We start from the raw sequence: 16,155 nt of genomic DNA on the forward strand, positions 1-16,155 counted from the left end.
ATTTTAAAATTATTTCTAAAATTGTAACAATTATAATAAACATATACAATTAGTATGACAGGGAAATCTAAAATAATAGGAAGGGGGAAAAGAAGGACAAAGTGACACGTATACAACGAGGTAAAAATATATTGACAGGGACCAAGATCAGAAGCAAAGAGTGAGTGGTATCGATAGACTTGATCTTCCTTCGGCAGGTTTTTAATTTTCCCTTACAGGGAAATATATGTGATACATACTATAGTGTGCTTATAGGAAATCCTTGATCTCAACAAGGAGATGTGTTTCTGTATCATCTCCTGGAGAAGCAAAAGGAGTGATGAGGGGGAGGGGAGGGGGTACCAACTGAACAGGGCACCTGTCATCTGCTGCCTTCTTGGGGTTTAAAGTTGCCTCTTGAGAAATGCAAATCAAAACAACCATGAGATACCACCTCACACCAGTCAGAATGGCCATCATTAATAAATCCACAAATAACAAGTGCTGGAGGGGCTGTGGAGAAAAGGGAACCCTCCTGCACTGCTGGTGGGAATGTAAACTGGTACAGCCACTATGGAGAACAGTTTGGAGATACCTTAGAAATCTATACATAGAACTTCCATATGACCCTGCAATCCCACTCTTGGGCATCTATCCGGACAAAGCTCTACTTAAAAGAGACACATGCACCCGCATGTTCATTGCAGCACTATTCACAATAGCCAGGACGTGGAAACAACCCAAATGTCCATCGACAGATGACTGGATTCGGAAGATGTGGTATATATACACAATGGAATACTACTCAGCCATAAAAAAGGATGACATCATGCCATTTGCAGCAACATGGATGGAACTAGAGAATCTCATACTGAGTGAAATGAGCCAGAAAGACAAAGACAAATACCATATGATATCACTTATAACTGGAATCTAATATCCAGCACAAATGAACATCTCCTCAGAAAAGAAAATCATGGACTTGGAGAAGAGACTTGTGGCTGCCTGATGGGAGGGGGAGGGAGTGGGAGGGATCGGGAGCTTGGGCTTATCAGACACAACCTAGAATAGATTTACAAGGAGATCCTGCTGAATAGCATTGAGAACTATGTCTAGATACTCATGTCGCAACAGAAGAAAGGGTGGGGGAAAAAATTGTAACTGCAATGTATACATCTAAGGATAACCTGACCCCCTTGCTGTACAGTGGGAAAAATAAAAAAAAATAAAGTTGCCTCTTGAGGAGGGAAAGGCAAAGAGGATCCAACCCAGTTGGGGAAGAACCCAGCCAGGTGATGCTGCATGAAGTGTTAGGGTCGGAGAGCCCAGGGAGCAAGGCCAGTAAGGCTACTTAGCCGCCAGCGAGAGCTTCGCAATAATTAATACCTCCGGGTATGGAGAGAGAGGGACGGATCGGGAGAGAGGGTTTGCATCTTAATTGGTCCTGCCTCCTACTAACTAAGGCCTGTTGTCCTCCTGGGACAATGAAGATACCGCATCTTCTAAGAAGGATGTCAGGCTCCTTGAATGCAGAGGAGGAGCTGGGCCAACACACCACACAGGCCAGCCTCGTACAGGTTAACACGGGAGCTCCAGGCACCAGTGACATCCCCACAGGGCCCCTGGCGGCATCCTGTGTGCCGGCACACCCTCCCTCGCCACTGGAGGCAGGGTGAGCTGGAGGGAGGCCGGAATCCCACTGGACCCAGCTCCTGGAGAGTTAGAATAATAGGCACAGGCAACCTGAAGATGCTGCTGGGATGCTGCGTTGTCTGGGCCTCTGTAGGAGAGACTGGCCATCCAGCAAAGCCTAAGAGCAGGGCTGGGCCAGACCCTCCTGCCTAGATCTGGCTCCACCAGCTCCAGGCCTGGCAACGGTGACCAGGTCTCTTGCCCTGCCTGAGCCTCAGTTTGCTCACCCAGGCACTCAGTCCATGGCTGGGCACATATTAAATGCCTACAAACATTTTAAATGAAGGGAAGCCGTTGGACAATGTGACAGATGCAGCTGGCTGCCTATCTTACACCCAGGTCCCCACTAGTCCCGTCAATAGAACCTTCGCGGGGGGCGGGGGTCCCGTGCCCAAGTCCAAATCAATCATTATAATCTTGATGCCAGTTTCCCAGCTTTCTTTGCAGCAAGGGGTGGCCATGGGATTTGAGTGCATTTCTGCTGGAGGCAAGGGGAGCGTCTGAGAAAAGACTGGCTTTCCTGATAAGAGTCAACAGATGAGGTGGGCACCAGCCCCCCTTTCCCTTCTTTAAGCCAAATTACAGTGAACGGTGCTAAAGCCACCATATTGCAGCCATGAGGCAAGGAGCATGGGCACAAAAGCCAACATACTAAGGAGGGAAAGCAGACAGATAGAAATGGTATATCTTTGAGTGGTCCAGCCAATGAAAGCCATCACGTACCTCTAAGCTGGTAGTAATGGGAGGAAACTAGTTCCATATATGGTTTCGTCTACCGTTTGGTCTTTCAGTGACCTGTAGCTGAAACCATTCCTAATTCATACAGCAAGAAGGAAACCAAAAAAGCAGACATGAGCAGAAGAGGTGGCAGGGCATCGGGGTTCTACAAACACCAAGCAGTCATCACGGTAAATGCAGGGAAAGAAGTGGGGTGGGGTTCCCGGCTGAGGGGCTCACGTTACCGATCATCCCGGTGATGTAGCCGGCCCGCTGCAGCACCTCGGCCAAGGTGGTCTCGTTGAGTGGAAGGCCCCCCACGGAGGTGACTGCAAAGTTGTGAGTGACCCCATTACGAAGGCCCAGCCGGCCGGTGAGCAGGGAGGCCCTGGAGGGCGAGCAGGTGGAGGCAGCTGCATGGAAATCCACAAACCTGCAGGGAAAGGAACGCGATTGGGGGTCCGTTCAACCAGAGAAAGCCAAACCAAGAGAAATTCAATTCCCACTCAGTTCCTGGGATTCCAGGGCTGGAAAAAAAGCTTAATCGCCCAGTTAAGACAATGAAGCCCAGAGAGGTAATGCAACGCATCCAAGGTCACACAGCTAGGTCAAACGGACTTTAACATCTTTGCTTGATCCTCTTTATTTGCAGATTCCAGATTTTGTTTGGCTTTGTTTGGGGCCACGCCAAGGACATGCGTAAGTTTCCAGGCCAGGGCTCAAACCTGAGCCACTGCGGTGGTAACACCAGCTCCTTAACCCACTTAGCCACAAGGGAACTCCCAGTCCCATATTGTGAATTCACCTACCAACTCAGTGTATTTGTACCCTCAAAGTAAATGCTCAAGGCTTGTAACCGAGTCACCTGATGTACACATCCAGCTGAGGTTGAGTGAGATGATCTTGTTTGGCTCTCACACCATAAGCAAGGGTTCTCCTTTTTAGAGTCAATTTAGCGCCACGGTTTTTTGAAATTTTTTTCTTTCTGCTGGTGGTTGCACTGTTTAAGACAACCCCCAAGCATAGTGCTGAGGGTCTGGCTAGTGTTCTTAACCTCGAGAGGGCTGTGACGTGCCTTACAGAGAAAATACAGGTGTCAGATAAGCTTCATTCGGGAATAGTGCTGTTAGCCCTGAGTTCCATGTCAATGAATCAAAAACAGAAACATACATAAAACAAGGTTTTGTCCTGATCAATTTATGAAAATGTTGTGACCAGGGGCTTCCAGGAACCAGACCGTGTGTTCCCTCTAGGAGCAGGGGCTCTAGAATTCCCTAATTCAGTGTTCACGGGGCCTTTATAGAACGAAACTATTGCTAATGACAAGAATGGACTAGTATCCATTATGTAAGCCCAGCCCTTTTCAGACACTGTTGGAGAAACAGTCTAGCCATCTCCTAGCCTCAAGGCATCTGATTCAATTTAATGTCGCTAAGGATGGGGCAACCTGACCTTGCGTTTCTCCTGATGGGAGGCAATTTGGAGTTCATAACAGCAAGGATTCTTACCCAGAATGTCTAACCTGAATCTAATCAGACCCCTGGACTTAAACTTCCATAGTACAGGAACTGTAATTAAGAGAAAAGCAAATTAAATGACACCACAAGAAAAGGATTCAGCAAACCAGTCTCTAGACATTCTATAGGACAACCAGTGGGATTGCTTCAAAAAGTCAGTGTCTGGAGTTCCCGTTGTGGCGCCACGGAAACAAATCTGACTAGTGTCCACGAGGATGCAGGTTCGATTCCTGGCCTCGCTCAGTGGGTTAAGGATCTGGTGTGGCTGTGGCTGTGGTGTAGGCCGGCAGCTACAGCTCCGATTCAACCCCTAGCCTGGGAACGTCCACGTGCCTCGGGTGCGGCCCTAAGAAGTGGAAAGAAAAAAAAAAAAAAAAAGTCAATGTCTGAGGGAAAGATGAGATGGAGGGGGATATTTACATTTTAAAAAAGACTGAGGAGGTATAACCAAATGCAATACCTGATCCTTGCCTAATTCCAATTCAAACAAGCTGACGACACATTAGAGGGCTCACTGGCGAAATTTACTATGAACTGGATACAGCATGATATTGGGGAATTCGAATTTATTTTCTTCATTACAGGCATGCGAAAGCATGTTTTCATTCTTCTTGTCCAGTTTTATTGTGACATAATTGCCATATAACATTAGGGCACTGGTCCCCTCTGCCTAGAATGCACGTCTGGATTTTACCTGAGCTCTCCTTGCCCTTAGGGCTCCTTGGTGGGAGCCCCCTCTGTCCTCTAACCAAACACCCTGGGACCTAGTTGATGGTTCCAAGCCCAACCTGGAATTACCTGATTTATTTTTTGTGTTCCTTCATTCTGGCCTCTCCCTCCCTGGGAGAATGCAAGCTCCCTGAGAGCCAGGCTTTGCTTGCAATGCTCACTCAGCATATTTCTAGCTCCTAAAATAGGGCTCTATAAATAGAGGAAAGGGGAGGGGAGGGGAGAAGTCTTTCTCCCCCAGCCACATCGTCTGAAGATGTCATCAAACCCCCAAATTATTGGGACTGGGACAAAGCAGGAAGGATACGGGCGGTGGTTTCCCTGAACACATTCACCAAAAGTGGCAGCTTTTCAATAGTTTTAAAGGTAACATTGTGAGAAGAGAGATAAATTCAGAGTTTGGGATTAACAGATACACATGACTATATAGAAAATAGGTAAGCAACAAGGGTCTACTCCACAGTGCAGAGAACTATACTCAAATATCTTATAATAAAACCGATGATGGAAAAGAATCTATATATAGCTATATATATATTTAAACTGAATCACTTGGCTGTACACCTCAAACTAACTAAGAAAACAATTTTTTTTATTATAGTCAATTTGCAATGTTCCTTCAATTTCTGTTGTGCAGCAAAGTGACCCAGTCATACATATTCGTATATTCTTTTTTTCTTGCTATCTTTCATCGTGTTCTAACCCAAGAGATTGGACATAGTTCCCTATGCTCTAGAGTAAGATCCCATAAATTTTTTTTTTTTTAAAGAGATAACTTGCTAACGTGAAAGGTGCACATTTGAGGGTCATGATGTGACGTTCCATGAAGAGATCAGGGGACCAGGGTGAACAGCGTGGGTTTAAACACGGCCTCCCACCCGCCCACCACAGAGCCCGCCACCCCCATGTCTCAGGCTGGGTCCTACCTACGTTACAGCCGCAGGGCTCAGCCTCGACCCCAGACCTGAAAGGTAGCACTTCCCAGAATCCATGGACCACAGCTCTGAATTGGGCCCGGCCTCGCCCCAGGCATCCTGGCTAGAGTGGTGCTTGCTCATGGGCTGAGACCAGTTAGGGGACATAGCCTAGTGGTCCGTGCCCTCACAGAGGCCAGCCTGGCACAGGAAAACGGGGAAACACATTCAAATCCCAGCTTCTCCATGCAGACGACTCTGGCAAAAGCCCAGTACAGAGGAGATTCAGACATAATACTCAGAAGGGACTCGAGGAGTTCCCACTGTGGCGCAATGGGATCAGCTGCATCTCTGCAGTGCCAGGATGCAGGTTCGATTCCTAGCTGGGCACAAAGAGCATTGCTACAGCTGTGGTGTAGGTTGCAAGTGTGGCACAGATCCGATGACCCCCTAGCCCAGGAACTCCGTATGTCACAGGGCGGCCAAAACAAGAAGAAAAAAAGGGACTCTAGTTGCTCTCTGCTGGCTCAGCAGGTTAAGGAGCTGGTGTTGCCACTACTGTGTTACAGGTTCGATCCCTGGCTCTGGAACTTCTGTATCTGCAGGTGCACCCAAAATAAGGAGGGGGGGGGACTCTACCCACAAACGTGTCCCTTATACAACCTGTCTCTGGCCAATAGAACCACCTGTAACATAAAGAAAGTCCTATGCGTGTCTAATGCTTTCACACACCCCCATGGGGCTTCGTGCAGCCTGGTCAGAGCGAGCAGGGCACTGGAAAACTCTGCCCTTCAGCCTGACCTTGGCGTCTGCGGAGGTGATGGCCCTGGAGGGCAATGAGGTCTGCAAAGCAATACAGTGGATTCCTTTCTGTTCTTGTCCGTTTTCCCCCCTCTGCTTTTTAAATGTTAACAGCCAAGCCTAGAGATCATAAGGAAAGACTTTGGAAACCTTACGATGCTGATTACAATGTGACGCAGCAAGTCCACTCCTAGGATTGGAATTACCCGAAAGAACTGAAATCAGATACTCCAACAAAAATCCTTACACACGCATGAAAAAATAGCAACGCACTTAAGATCCAGAAGGTAAAGAAAAGCACAAACGTCTATCAATGGATGAATGGATACACCAAGTGCGGCATTGCCACACAATGGAATATTAGTCATCCGCAAAAAAGAATGAAGCCCTTAACGCGGGTTACAATATAGATGAACCTTGAAAACGTTATGTGAGTGAAAGTAGCCCGACCCAAAAACGTCACATATTGTATGATTCCATTTATGTGAAATACTTGGAATAGGTCCATCCATGGGGACAGAAAAGAGGTTGGTGTTGGCTGGGGGCTGGCGGGGGGGGAGGATGGAAAGAAAGTGCTTTAATGGGAGTTCCCGTCGTGGCGCAGTGGTTAACGAATCCGACTAGGAACCATGAGGTTGTGGGTTCGATCCCTGCCCTTGCTCAGTGGGTTAACGATCCGGCGTTGCCGTGAGCTGCGGTGTAGGTTGCAGATGCGGCTCGGATCCCGCGTTGCTGTGGCTCTGGCATAGGCTGGCAGCTACAGCTCCGATTAGACCCCTAGCCTGGGAATCTCCATATGCCGCGGGAGCGGCCCAAGAAATGGCAAAAAGACCAAAAAAAAAAAAAAAGAAAGTGCTTTAATGAATACGGGGTTTCCTTTTGGGGTGGTGAAAGTGTTTTGAGACCAGATAGAGGTGGTGGTGCACAGCATTACGAATGTTCTAAACGTCACTGAATTGCTCACTTTCAAATGGTTCATTTTATGCTATATGAATTTCGCCTCAATTTAACAAAAAAATAACAAACAAAATATTACAGACTGGGAGGAAAATGCCCCAAAAGAGGGAGTTTCCGTCGTGGCTCAGTGGTTAATGAACCTGACTGAAATCCATGAGGACTTGGGTTCAATCCCTGGCACTGCTCAGTGGGTTAAAGGTCCAGCGTTGCCATGAGCTGTAGTGTAGGTCCCAGACGCGGTTCAATCCAGCACTGCTGTGGCTGTGGTGTAGCCAGCAGCTACGGCTCCGATTTGACCCCTAGCCTGGGAACTTCCATATACCGCCAGTGCGGCCCTTAAAAAAAAAAAAAAAAAAAAAAAGAACAAAAATGCCCAAAAAGAATCTCTTAGGAAGGAATAAAAGCCTATTAGGCTAGGGATCAGATCTGAAGGTCTTAGATGAGAAATTACTCATTTATTTTTAAAAGGGGTGGACATTGTAACTCAAAGGAAACAAACCCAACTAGTATCCATAAGGATGTGGGTTTGATTCCTGCCCTCACTCAGTGGGTTAAGGATCCATATACCTCTATTTGAGGTTTTTTAATATTAACAGTTGTAAAGTCTGGAAGGCAGGTGGCTAGCATAGAACACAACTCTCAAAAACCTCAAAACCAGGAGTTCCCATTGTGGCTCAGCAGGCTAAGAACCCAACTAGTATTCACAAGGATGCAGCTTTGATCCCTGGCCTCACTCAGTGGGATAAGGATCCAGTGTTGCCACAAGCTGCAGCGGCAGCTCCAATTTGACCCCTAGCCTGGTATCTTCCATATGCTGCATCTGCAGCCCCCCAAAAAAGAAATAAATAAAATAAAATAAAATTTTAAAAGGAGTGGAGTTCCCTGATGGCCTAGTGGTTAAGGAACTGGCATTGTCACTGCTACGGCTCAGGCTACTCCTGTGGCTCGGGTTTGATTCCTGTCCCAGGAACTTACGTATGCCACGGGCACAGCCAAAAAAATTTTTTAATTAAAAAATTTAAAAAAGGATGATTGATCATTTCATGCATTTATTCCAAAAATATTGTTTGAGGAGCCACAATGGACGAGCAGGAGTCAAATCTGTGACAGATGCTCAGGGGGCCAAGAAACAGTCCTTGTCCTCAGTGACCTTACAGTTTGGTTTTGGAACAAAAGTCCTATGAGGTCATTTCCCTTTTACTACTGGTTAAGCACTAACTATTTAGCACTAACTATAGACATGGCCCTCTACGCGTATTAACTCGTTTAGGCTCAGGGCAGCCCTAGGATGTGGATTTCCATTGCGGATGAGGAAACTGGGGCAGGGGAGGTGAGATAACAGGCTTCTCTGCTGCACCAGCCGTTGTGCTCCAGTCCAGCCTCCAGACCTTTGCACTGTACAGCCGGGTGTCTAGGGGCAACACCTTTGAACTTGGGCAAGTCCAATTCCACGCGGGGGACATCAAACCTCGCTGCCCCATTGAAGTCTGGAGCTTGTCCCAGAAGTCAAGCAGGGAGGCTCACCTACTCCACGGCCAGTCCCAGGGGAAGGGGAACCCCAAGAGATAGAGGGAGGTTCTAAGCAGAGAGGAAAGTGGGCCCCAGTACCCCAGGCCCAGGGAAGAGAGGCAAGAACAGAGCACTGGCACCAGAAGAGCTCTGAGCCCTAATCATCCAACAACCTGTGTGGGTCACACACACACACACACACACACACACACACGCACGCACGCACGCACACACGCACTCACACACACTCGAATCTCCAAATGCAGCTGGGTCTGGACTGTGGGAATGAATTGGGCATCAGAAGAACTTCTTGAAGTGAGATGATAAAACACTGGCCTGATCTATTCAGGTTAGCCAGGCAGCCTCCAGTCTTAGAAACCTTGGAGAAAAAAACTGAAAAGCCGGTCTCCTTGGAGACCTGCGTGGGGACAGAAGGCGACACTCAAGAGCCTTGAGCTCTCTTGAGCACCCTTGCTACAATCCCAGGAACTCACGCCTCCAGGCGTCCTCAGCCCACGCCAGCTGGTCCCGCAGCCCCCCCTGCAATCAGGGAGGCAGGTGCCCAGAGACCTCTGTCCTGCCAGAAACCTTCCTTCTTCACCTGCCAGGAGAGCCGGCTTCATCTCCTCTCCATCTTCCTCTCCTGCCTCCCGATGGCACCTCCTGCCTCCTGTCCACCTCCATTGTCTCCATTGTGGGCTTTGCTTCCTTTGTCAGTCTCCAAGACACTGGGGGATCCTGGGACCCCCTCTTTTACTCCTGGTCCTCACACACCCTCTGGAAAGCCCCATGCAATCCCCCTCCCTCTCAACCAACGTCTAAAACTATTCTGGAGTTCCCGCTGTGGCTCAGCGGGTTAAGAACCGCACATAGTGTCTGTGAGGATGTGACTTCGATCCCTGGTCACTGGGTTAAGGATCCCACGTTGCTGCGGCTGTGGCGTAGGCCGGCAGCTGCAGGTCTGGTTCTACCCATGCCTGGGAACTTCCATATGCTGCAAGTGCGGCCCTAAAAAGACAAAAAAAAAAAAAGAGGAAGAAGAACATTCCCCATCCCAGACTCACTGCAGAGGCTGACGCCTTCACAGCCAGCCCCTCCGGGGCAGGGGCGGGGGGCATCTCCACTCGGCACCTGGAATCAATGATCCGGGGCTGAGGGCCTTACCTGCACCTCCAAAACATGCCCCCATCTGCCACCTTGCTGGGCATCACCACCACCCAGCAGAGGACCCCAGGACCCGCCTGGACTATTCCCTCTTGTTTTCTCTTCGGTGAAACTAGTCACCCAGGAGTTCCCGTGGCGGCTCAACGGTAACAAACCCGACTAGTATCCATGAGAACGTGGGTTCGATCCCTGGCCTCGCTCAGTGGGTTAAAGATCCCACGTTGCTGTGGCTGTGGCTACAGGCCAGCAGCGGCAGCTCTGATTGGACCCCTAGCCTAGGACCTTCCAAATGCTGCAGGTGCGGCCCTAAACAAACAAACAAATCGGTCGCCCAGACCTCTCAATTCCGGGTCCTAAATAGCTCCCAGCTCGGTACCTCCTCTCCGCCACCCACGGTCACTGCCTTGATGGAGGTCCTGGGAGTGACAGTCAAAACTGTCACAGGAGGCTGCGCTTCCTGCCGCCCCGCCCATCCTCCACGTTCGTGCAAACGTCTACGACCCAAATCGGATCACAGCAATCAAACCAAAAATCAAGATCTCGCTCTCTGCCATGGTCTGCTTCTCTGTCGCGCCCCTACACACCCCGTACTCCCAGCAGACCGTGTTACTCCCGGCCCTCTGTGCCCCCCACCCCCTCCTGGGAAGGCCTCCCTCCTACTGTCCGACCTTATTATTTTGTCTGCATCCGCGGCAGAAATCCAAGCCGCATCACAGCAGCCACCTGAGCCACTGCAGGGACAACGCTGGATCCTTAACCTACCGAGCCACATGGGAACTCCAATCCTACTTTATCTTGATTGACACGTCCTGGTGGTCTTCAAGACCTAGCTCAGATTCTCAGATGTCACCCACTTCACGTCATCTTCCCTGACTCTCCGTTCCCCACCCCGTCTGCACCTCTCCCACCCCTCCTCGCCTGCACGGAATTAGGGCGCCCTCTGCTCCCCATAATCATATACCCTTTGGCATAGCCTTTACAACACTGAACCATAATTCTTTGTTTTCTTATATAGGGCAGCTCCAAGGCGGCCACATTCTTTAATAGCCCTTCCACTGAGAGGCGTGGTCCCAGTCCCCTCCTCTTGAGTCCCAGACCGCTCTGACCACCAGAATAATGTGCAGGTGACCCTGCCAGTTTCTAGGCTCAGACCTTACAAGCCTGACACCTCCTCCCTTAAAATATTCTATGAGCTGTCATATAAGACTTCAGACTAGGAGTTCCCTGGTGGCACAGCAGGTTAAGGATCTGGCATCACTGTAGCAGCTCAGGTCACCACTATGACTCGGGTTGAGTCTCTGGCTCCCAGCAGACCGTGTTACTCCCGGCCCTCTGTGCCCCCCACCCCCTCCTGGGAAGGAACTTCCACATAGTGGGTGCAGCCAAAAGAAAGAAAGAAAGAAAGAAAGAAATCAGACCAGACTACACCAAGAACGCCATAGTGAACAGGCCATCTGTAAGTGCTCCAGTCAATGACCCTAGCTGAGGCCACCGGCGTCTAAATGTCACACATGTGGAGGAAGCCAGCTCAGACCTCCCAGCCCAGCCTTCAGCTCTGCTGAATTTCCTCAGAGCATCCTTAGTCAACACGACCCGGGAAAGAATTGCCCAACCAAGAGACGTCTGAATTCCTGATCCACAGCATCACGAGATGCAATAAAACGGAGGTTGTTTTGAGCCCCTATCTTTGGGGCTGGGCTGCCACTCAGCAATTCACAGCCAGAGCAGCGTCTCTCTCTCCCTGGACCGCACCTGCCTCACCTTGAAGTTCTCAGCCCAGAACGAGGTGGGACACCACCCAACACGTGTTGAGTGGGTGACGCCACCAACCTCTTTGCTTCTGTACAACGTGATGCGTCTTGCTAAAGAGACCTGGGCCTCAGTCCCAGACGATGGGTGAATTCCCTAACAATTTTTGTTTTCTCCTGGCAAACACTTGAGTTACAACAGCGCGTTAGCTCAGCAAAGTGATTCAGCTTTACATGCATGTACCTCCACGCTTTTTCAGATTCTTTTCCCATATAGGTTGTCACAGAATACTGAGGAGAGTCCTCTGTGCTACACAGTAGGGCCTTGTTGGTTACCTATTTGATATACGGTAGTGCATAGATGTTAATCCCAAAGGCTTAATGTATCACACCATTTTTCAAGACAACAAATGGCAAAGACGGAACAGATCAGGGCAGTGACCTGCAGTGGAGATCCCAGCAATGCCTGTCTGAAAGCGCTGGCCTGGCCCTGAAGCCCCACACTTGGAAGCAGACGTGCGATGCCTCCATCTGACAGAATGAGGGCAGGGAAGACGAGTGTGCCGCACACGCTCTGGCTTCTCCCCGCTGCCAGCACTTCCTTCCTGACCCTCCACTCCCTGCGGCTGGAAGGAGCTCAGGCGGCCTTCCTTCCCTCCACTGCTGGGCACCTGCTAACTTGCCAGGCCCAAGCTTCTCTCCCAGCATCCCCACCTCCCCACATACTGGGGCCTCTGCGGGGCGGGGGGTAAACCCCTGGGGCAAAATCCAGGGTCCTGGATGCTGCAGGTGGCTAGTAACTGCCACTCCTAGAATCCCAAACCCTGGGAGCTCCCTGGTGGACCAGTGGTTGGGACTCAGCCTTTCACTGCTGCAGCCCAGGTTCAATCCCAGGTCTGATAACTGAGACCCCCACATCACGCTACTGCACAGCACAGTGGCCAAAAAAGAAAAAAGAATCCCAAACAGAAAAAAGAATCCCCCAAAAGAAAAAAGAATCCTTTGGTGTTCATAATTTTCTCCCCCCGCAAAATGTTCACCTCTACCCAGCTGCTTCCAGTCTCTTCCTCCTGAGATTAAAGCACAGGGACCCTCCTAGCTCACACTCCTAAATGTTCCTTATAATAATTACTGTTACTAAGATTAGATTACTACTCTACTACTAGATATTAGGTTACCTTAGTACTCTTACAGCTAATGCTCATCAAGCACTATAATCCGGGCACTTCTCCGAGGATTTTACATACATTAAGCCACAGGCAGCTATTGGCCCCGAGTTCATTCTGGTTTGAATGTGTCATTCTGTATGGGTTGACCCAAGCTTACTGGTGTCATCTCTTTATCCACCACAGCAGGAGCAGCTGCACCATGTGCAGGGCCCAGGGCAAAATGAAAATACACAGGCCCTTGTTCAAAAACCACAAAGCATTTCAAGACAGCAACCGCAAAGCATTAACCCACCATCCACACCGTGGTCCCGACTTGAACAGTGCACAACCTGCCCAGCTGTATGTCAAAACCCTGCACTCCATTTACAATTCCCACTCCCAATTCTTCCTCTTCCTGTTTCCAAGGGGCAGCCAAAGGGATCCTAAAAACAGTTTATCAGCCAACATCATTCCTGGAATAATCACTGAAAAACCACAAATCAGTTCTCATTGTAATCTAAGTAAATCTAGGAGTTCCCCTAGTGACCTAGCAGTTAAGGAACCGGTATTGTCACTGCTGTGCTGCAAGTTCCGGGCTGCAGGCACAGCCAGAAAAAAAGAAAAAAAAAAAAAGTAAATCCAGGGAGGTCCCGTTGTGGCTCAGCAGAAATGAATCTGACTAGCATCCATGAGGATGCAGCTTCAATCCCTGGATTCGCTCAGTGGGTTAAGGATTCATCATTGCCCTGACCTGTGGTGTAGGTCACACATGCCTACATCTGGCACTGCTGTAACTGTGGCGTAGGCCGGCAGCCACAGTTCTGATTTGACCCCTAGCCTGGGAAAAAGACAAAAAAATTTAAAAAAAATTTTTTAAATAAATCCAAAGTCATTGTCATGGTTTACAGGCCTCCATCAGAGCTTCCCAAGGGAGGGTGGAGTACAGAGACAGGGCCAAAGAGCTCAGAGGTCTTCTGAGATTCAGTTCCTCTCGGCCCCTGCGGAAGCCAGGTGGGACCCAGGCACCTGGAGAGTCCACAACAGACTCACAGCAACCCTGTCTGTGCCCTGCACGGTTCCAGGGGAAGGGGTCCCTCTAGAGCATAATGTAGAGAGAGGCCAGATGCCAGGCGTCCTGGTTAGAACCCCAAGCTGGCCACCCCCAACCACCAGCAGCCTTGGTGGTGTTCCCAAGAAAGGCATGCAAAGCATCCGTCATCGGTCTCCATGTGCGACACCACACGGGAAGGGCGGGACCCACACCCCAGGTGATCAGCACCCCAAGCGACATCTTCCCACCCTCACCCCTGCTCGCTCTCCCATCAGCCACATCACCCGGAGTGGCTCTTCCTAGAACACCCCAAGCTCGTTACTGCCTCGGGCCCTTTTCAGGTCCCGTCTGTCGAGAATGTTCCGTTCTGGTCCCCGCATGAATGGCCCCATCTTGTCATCCAGCTCTCGCTCTCATCACCTCCTCAGGGAGGTCTCTCCTGCCCCAACCACCCTCCACTGCTTCACTGTCCTATTTTGTCCTTAGCGCTTATCTAAAGGCTCTGACCTCACCTTGGTGGTGGATGTGTCTCCTTGCCTGCTGCCCGGCTCCCCCTCTGGAAAGGAGTTCCAGGACAGCACAGGTGTATCTGCCTGCTCCCCCCGTGACCCCTGGGGGCTGTTTCCAGAACGCAGGAAGGCTGTTTCTCCAATTTGGGCAGCTGCAGTCCTGCACCCTACCAGGCAGACAGTTCTCGGCTGGGGGGCACGGTCGGGGGGAATGCTGGCTTGCTCAACCTCGTTCTCTGCAGGCACTGAGACCTCACCCCGCCAGGATCGGGTTAGGGAGGCTTTGAGATGCTCCCCACTGGACATTCCTCTGCTCAGCCACCTTCCTGCCTCCCATAGATACACATGCCCATCACCCCTCACCCTAATTCTTCACCTGAGCTGCTGGTTTAGTTCAACCAGGCAGAGCAGAGGGACCACCACCCTTTCCGTCAGGAAGCTCGCACTTTAGCAGGAGGGTCAAGACACAAGAGGGTAAAAGGACAAAATAAGAGAAGCTCAGGAGTTCCGGTTGCGGCTCAGTGGAAATAAATCTGACTAGCATCTATGAGGATGCAGGTTCAATCCCTGGCCTTGCTCAGTGGGTTAAGGATCTGAGCTGTGGTGTAGGTCGCAGACGCAGCTTGGATCCTGCATTGCTGGGGCTGTGGCAGATTTGACCCCTAGCCTGGGAACCTCCATGGGCTGAGGGCACAGCCATAAAAAGACAAGTAAATAAATAGATAGACAGACAGACAGATGGATAGAAATAAAAATAAATAAATAAAAAAGAGGATCCCGATCAGCGAAATACAGAGAACGTGTCTTGGCTGTTACTTTACAAGAGCCAAGACAGGAGGCAGACAAGTAGAAGATAAAAGCGCAGACAAGCAAGTGTAGGTTCAAATCCGGCCCCCGCTTCATCTAGTGGGAGACAAGATGGGTGATTTAATCCAAGTCTCAGTATTGACATCTGCAAAATGGGCATAACTGCACCAATTTCACTAGGTTATTCGAGGGATTCAATGGCACGATGTACATCAAGGACTTGGCAGAATTTCAGGTTCAGAAGAGAGTTTTTTGTGGGGGGCAGCACTGTGGCATGCAGAAGTTCTCAGGCCAGGGATCGAATCTGTGCCACAGCAGTGACAATGCAAGATCCTTAATGGCTAGACTGCCAGGGAACTCTGGAATATAACTTTTTAAAATTCATGGTAGTCCACTGATTGCTGTCATTACTAGCTCGATGGGGAGAGAAAGGACATTCCGAGGAGGGTTAGGGGAGCGGTGTGCAAGGCATAGATACAATCCTGGGGTGGGTGGCACTTGGCTCTTGTCCCTACGTGGGCAACCCATTCACTGCCTTGAGTACGACGCAGGCCCCAGCTTGCACCCTCCCTCCAAGAGCCTGTGGTCCGCCCCCCTCCCAGTCAAACTGGCTGGAAGCAGAGGCACCTCCTCTCTGCCACTCCCTGCCTCCTTCAGCTCCTCCCATTCCAAACGACGCCACCCAGGATGGACATGGTCCTTGTCCCCCACCTGAATTGCTGCAGTGACCTTCTCAGATGCCAGGCTCACTCTCTGCCAGCCCACGCTGGCACACTGATGGACCTTGCCATTCCCTGAGCCCTGGTCTTCAGTGACTTCCTTCTGCTTGGCCACCGTACCCCCCCACCCCACCCCACACACACTTGCTCAACCTACCTCTTCAGCCTCTGTGCCACTGCTGCCTGCTCTGGGT

At 50.2% G+C, this 16,155-nt stretch overlaps 1 protein-coding gene across 9 annotated transcripts in view; it reads right to left on the reverse strand.

Moving 5' to 3' along the window:
* ARSG (arylsulfatase G) overlaps nucleotides 1-16,155 on the reverse strand; it is a 130,915-nt gene that overhangs the window by 54,068 nt on the left and 60,692 nt on the right. For all 9 annotated transcript variants that reach the window (XR_002337053.1, XR_001304384.2, XR_001304385.2 and 6 more), the window contains exon 3: nucleotides 2,634-2,821. Coding sequence is in view for 6 of the 9 variants with exons in the window: in XM_021066718.1 (XP_020922377.1) it covers nucleotides 2,634-2,821 (188 nt within the window). In the remaining 3 variants the exon portion in view is untranslated. The remainder of the gene's footprint in view (nucleotides 1-2,633; nucleotides 2,822-16,155) is intronic.

The sequence above is a fragment of the Sus scrofa genome, chromosome 12 (genome assembly GCF_000003025.6).
Source record: "Sus scrofa isolate TJ Tabasco breed Duroc chromosome 12, Sscrofa11.1, whole genome shotgun sequence".
Lineage (NCBI taxonomy): Eukaryota > Metazoa > Chordata > Mammalia > Artiodactyla > Suidae > Sus > Sus scrofa.